The sequence below is a fragment of the Barbus barbus genome (assembly GCF_936440315.1).
Source record: "Barbus barbus genome assembly, chromosome: 8".
Lineage (NCBI taxonomy): Eukaryota > Metazoa > Chordata > Actinopteri > Cypriniformes > Cyprinidae > Barbus > Barbus barbus.
This window is the reverse complement of record NC_136736.1, coordinates 27664001-27670000: the sequence shown is the minus strand read 5'-3', so window position 1 is coordinate 27670000 and position 6000 is coordinate 27664001. Positions and strand designations below refer to the sequence as shown.

Here is a 6000-nt window from a genome sequence, read left to right as displayed (position 1 = left end):
CAGAAATTTGCTTACATTTGAGTAGTGACCTAAAAATAGTGCAGAACCTCAAAAAAGATCTTATGAATATATTTTCAGGTTTTGTTTTACATTAAAAACATATTTATTTTCAGGCTGGTCTCAGACTTTTGAACTCCCCTTTACATCAAACAGTGAATCGTCAAAACTTGCTCCTACAAGTAACAACTATTTCAAAACCCAGATTGACTATCTTTTACAGACACCCTTAAAAAAAGGTGCTTCATGAAGAACTTTTCAGTCTAAATGGTTCCATTAAGAACCTTTAAAATCAGAAGAACCTTTCTGTTTCACAAAAGGTTCTTTGTAGTGAAAGAAGGTTCTTCAGATTATAAAAACGTAAGAAAGAGATGGTTCTTTAAAGAACCTTTGACTAAAAGGTATTTTGTGGAACCAAAAGTGGTTCTTCTATGGCATCGCTGTGAAGAACCTTTTAAGCACCATTATTTTTAAGAGTGTACCATGAGGCAATCCAGCACAGAACATCCCAAGCTGCGTCATAAAAGTACTTTTTACTACACATAAGTTTCCACACCCAAACAAACAGAAAGAAACAGGTGTTATATGTTCTATGTCTGTTCGTGTTCTCAGGTTGCATTTCTCTTTTTCTCTTTTGTTGTTATCGCACAGCAAATTTCAAAGCAGCCGAATGTCAGACCAAGCATGTTGTCTATGCAAAGCCAAGTCACTGCATTTCCATACTTCAAGGTGAATGTCTCCTGAAGAAAAGTCTACTCTGCAAAAGTATATGTAGATATATCTAGCTATCTTAACTAATCTTTTTTTAATGTTTAGAAAGAAGTCTCCTATCCTCACCAAGGCTGCATTTATTTGACCAAAAATACAGTAAAAGCTTTAATAGTGTGAAATATTGGTACAATAAAAAGTTTTATATTTTAATATAATAGTAATTTATTCCTGTGATGGCAAAGCTGAATTTTAAGCAGACTACTCCAGTCTTTAGTGTCACATAATTCTTCAATCTATCAATTTGTAGATCTGTTGGAGGGTTGTGTGGTGAGATGAGGTGTGGATTTTAGCTCACTGGAATGTGCATGTATTGATTCGTGTGCAAAGTGAGTGTCTCTGAGATCCAGATATCTCTTCTCCACCTTGCTCTGTCATCTGTGTAAGACAGAGTGCAAGTTAATAAATAGTTTGTGAGTACTGTACCTGTTGTATGACATAAATCCCATAATCAAGCTGCTGTCTCTGTAGGATGGGGTGAAGGTAGTGGAGCCAGTACTTCAGGTGTTCGCCTCTGTTTCTGAATGGGATGATTATTGCCACTTTTTGCAGAGCCACACAATCGCTGGGTTTATACCTGCCACCCATCAACAGCTGTGGATTGTCTTTACGCACCGTTTCCAAATTTACAGGCTCAGAAAATTCAACTCGCATTGGACCCACTGAAAGGTGAATGGGAGAGAGAGTGAGCGAAAGTGGGGGTCAGAGGGTTTGCAGATATGAAAGAGGAAGACCTTTTATGCAACAACAGTTTACTTCCTGTCTCAAACAAGACAAACTTCCTTTCCCCGTTTTTTGATCTTTTTTTCTTAAATCTCTCTCAGTGTTTTTCCCAGCTTTCTCATTTACTCAGACTGATAAGAAGATAAAGCTTTGTAATATTAAGGATAAGCATTACCTAACACTGGAAAATTATTTTTAAGACCATATTAATAATAAAAAAAACACCTTTTGTAACCTAAAATGTACAGCTAAAAAAAAAATAGCAGACATTTGCATTTAAGTCTTTCTCTTCTGGAAAAGGGCACATAAATAGTTATGACTCATCCTGTACTTCACATATTTTCATCCAATTAGATTATTTATAGAATAAGAGTGTCCCTCCCACTAAAACTACTAACAAGTAGATATCAAATCACAGTGATGCAAGAATACCTTTTAAAATATAAAGCTCTTCTGTACAACACAAATTCACATTTTAAAAGGCCTAAGTCAACAAATGGAAGAAAAAACAACTTTGTACGACGTCAAGGGTCTAACTCTAACTCAAAAATCCAGTTACACCAAATGTGTGTTTTCTGTTAGTTAAACAACTAGGCTAATTCAGATATTTCTGATCCTTTTTTGGAGTAACATTTCTGAAACTAGCCCTAGTCTCTCTCTCTCTCACACACACACACGCACACACACACACACACACATGAAGTTATAATTTCAGTTTAACTTACCCAAAAGTGTTGGCATCTCAGGACATGATTGTAGTTCCTCTTTAATAACACTTCCATTAGAATAGATCAGTTTACTGACTTCTACCTCTGTTCCATTGTCATACAGGATGACTGCTGTTCTATGAGTTTGTGAAGTAAATATATCAGAGTCTAATTTAATTTTCCGGTAATTGGTCAATTTTGTGGGCGACTCTGTTAAATAAAAAAGCAGTGCAACGATGAGGTGAACCCCGCAGAGACACACGAGCACGACGCAGGATTTAGTGAAGAAACCCACATTGAGCAGCACCGACTCCTGCATTCTCACAAAACCACGGGAGACTTCACTTCATTTGCGAAGAACAGGCGAACATCAGACGACCAGGATAATCCTCCTTTTCCTGAAACTTTGTATGATAGTGATCGCGTCTGGCCACTGTTTGTAAATCGCTGTTTTCTCGGCATTAGCGAAGATATGTCTTGAGGTCCACTGGAGGGACAGCAGTGGTGGGCGTTTCTTGAGAACTTGTAACAGTATAGAAAAGAGTAGATACCTAATATATTATCGGATGATAATGCAATAAAATAAAAAATTAGTTCTTGAAAAAAAAAAATGAAAAAATAAAGAATTTTAAGATGTAGTTAATCTAAGTGGGTTATAAAAAACCTCAAGTTTGCACAGGTGTAGTTTATTGTATAGGCTACATGGGAATAATTCACTAACGTTTGACAACCTGAAAGTGTCAAAGTGCATTTTAAATGAACAAACTTGAATATGTAAAGTTTGATATTTTGTTAGCTATATAATGCAATAACACTGTTTTTACTGTCTTTTTGGCTTGATATTTTGAAGTCACTGTATGAAAATATAGGCTATGAATCAATCAGACATGACATACTGTATCTTGTACCGTCAATTACTGGGGCCATAATTAGGCTACAGTAAAACGGGTCTTGTATAGTCTGTTGTAAATAATTGTTATCATGCACCAGTCAGTGATTGATTACTGATGAGCTGTTCTTTTCTGAGAAACAGCGCCCCTATGTGTTGGTTTGAGTGATGAACAGCACATCCTGCTGTTCCCTGGCTATCCCTACCTTCCCAACACAATCCGAGCAGCTGAGTTAGATATCTTCCAGAAACAACTAAAACACATCCCCCTCTCTATTCTATTTCTATTTGATCTACTTGCTTTCTTTTTATTTATTAAAAAACATGACCCTCTTACACATGCTCTCTATGTTCTTTTTCTATTATTTCGACTTCTTTTTATATGAAGAAAAATACCTAAAAATTGTATCATCTATAATAATAATAATAATAATACATTCATTTTATATAGCGCCTTTAAAAGTTGCTTTCTCAAAGCGCTGTACATAAAAGTTTACATAAGGGAAAGCACAACGATAAAAACAATAAACTATAAATTCAACAAAAGATAAATCACAAATATAGCTGCGAGCAGCGATGACGGGCCCAAGCCGTCAGCATACGCCACCCCGGTGGCATCGATAAAACGGTGCCCAGCGAGCACAAGCATCACAGTAACCCTCTGGCAGTTTGGTTTTAAGGGATACGGCAATTAAAGGGTTATTCCAAACCATCAACTCTGTGAAACACACACACACAGAACAACATATAAAACTTTAAATTCTGTGAAAATATATTTTTCATTGGTAGTTGATGTTAGTTAATGCATTTACTAATGCTAACAAATGAGAAATTATTATAGTTACCAAAGGTTTTAATGATTTATAAGCATTTTTTAATGATTTATTTTTCCATTAACTAACATGAATAATTTATTCTAACACAAATGAATAAAGTAAAACATATATTGTTAATATTTAATGTTATTTGTGAATTAACCAATGTTAAAAACAACATTATTTAACTGTTGTTAATTTACATCATTAATAAATATATACCATTTAATGTTTATCAAAATCAATTCCAAAATGTGTTAATATATTATTACATTTTAAAGTTTTATCTTTTGAACATGACTATTTTTCTAATATTAAAAATATTTTGTTCATTGTAAGTTCATTGTAAGTTCATACTATCAATGAAGAATTAACATGCTGTAAAAAATATATTTTTCATTGTTAGTTCATGTTAATTAATGCATTCCCTACTGTTAACAAAAGAGACTTAATTATAAAGTGTTATCAAAACCTTTAATGCTTTATAAGCATTTTTTAAGGATTTTATTGAGAAGTTTAAACAGACCCTCTCTCTCTCTCTCTCTCTCTCTCTCTCTCCCCCTCCACACTCACTGAACTCACACAGTCAGTCACCCACCCAGTCACCTACCGCACACATTAGAAGCACAGAGACAGGAGAACTCTGATAGTTTTAATTTTCTGCTCTCCATAGTGTATTGTAAATTCATGAAATTAATCACATATCTCAGACTGTCTTGTTCTGTGTATGTAATTTTTTATGAAGTGTTTGGAAGCTGCTCTTTAAAGATAAAAAAAAAAAGTGTTCTTTTTTACTGTAACTTTAATAAATTGCCATTAAATCACCGTTCAAGATATCCTAAATCAGTCCGCAATGTAGCATCTTCAGTATCTTGGAAGCATGTGAAAAAATGTTTGGTGTGAATTTTTGGTTTCTGCTTGAAGGAGTATGAATTTGTTTACAGCCCGTTTAAAAAAAAAAAAAACACATAAAAAAAAAAAATAGCCGATTTCCTGTTGGTCGTAGCTAATGACTGTAAATTAGAAAGTTGTCCGGATTAATAAGAACAATTTATGTACCGAGTTTGGTGTCTGTAGCTATCATTATATATATATATATATATATATATATATATATATATATATATATCATTAATAATTATATACCATTTAATGTTGATCAATATTAATTCCAAAATGTGTTTATATATTATTACATTTTAAAGTTTATCTTTTGAACATGACTAATTTTCTAACATTAAAAAGATTAATAAATGCTTTAAAAAAATTGTTCTTTGTTAGTTCATACTATCATGGAAGAATTAACATGCTGTAAAAATATATTTTTCATTGTTAGTTCACGTTAATTAATGCATTTCCTAATGTTAAGAATTGAGACCTTATTATAAAGTGTTATCAAAATCTTTAATGATTTATAAGCATTTTTTAAAGATTTAAAAAAACAGACCCTCTCTCTCTCTTTCTCTCTCTCACCCACTGGCTCAATCCACACAGTCACTCACACAGTCACTCACACCCCACCCCACCCCCACCCCTCACTCAGCTGCAGGCTGACAGGGATCTCTCACTCAGAAGCAGTCTAAGTCTAACTCTCTGATAGTTTTCAAATTTTCTCCTCTGCATAGTGTATTGTAAATTCATAAAATTAATCACATATCCTCAGACTGTATTGTTCTGTGTATGTAATTTTTTATGAAGTGTTTGGAAGCTGCTCTTAAAAGATAAAAAAAAAAAAGAAATGATCTTTTTTACTGTAACTTTAATAAATTGCCATTAAATCATCGTTCAAGATATCCTAAATCCGTCCGCAATTTAGCATCTTCAGTATTTTGGCATCATGATAAAAAATGTTTGGTGTGATTTCCGTGTTTCTGCTTGGAGGAGTATTAATTTGTTTACAGCCCGTTTTTAAAAAAAACCCACATTAAAATAAATATAGCCGACTTCCTGTTGGTCGTAGCTAATGACTGTAAATTAGAAAGTTGTCCGGATTAATTAGAACAATTTATGTACCGAGTTTGGGGTCTGTAGCTAAAACTAACCCCCTCATTTTTGACAAAAGGTGGCGCTATAGAGTGCCTCTTCCACGCCCGTATATGAG

General features: G+C 33.8%; 1 protein-coding gene across 1 annotated transcript in view; it reads right to left on the bottom strand.

The window, feature by feature from the left end:
• The window catches only part of LOC306874225 (beta-1,4-galactosyltransferase 1-like), a 9612-nt gene extending 6911 nt beyond the window's left edge, over positions 1–2701 (bottom strand). The window contains exons 1-2 of the mRNA XM_079424109.1: positions 2214–2701; positions 1192–1427 (exon numbers count right to left, since the gene is read on the bottom strand). Coding sequence (XP_079280235.1) covers positions 1192–1427; positions 2214–2514 — 537 coding nt within the window. The 5' untranslated portion in view covers positions 2515–2701. The remainder of the gene's footprint in view (positions 1–1191; positions 1428–2213) is intronic.
• Between the last annotated feature and the right edge of the window lie 3299 nt (positions 2702–6000).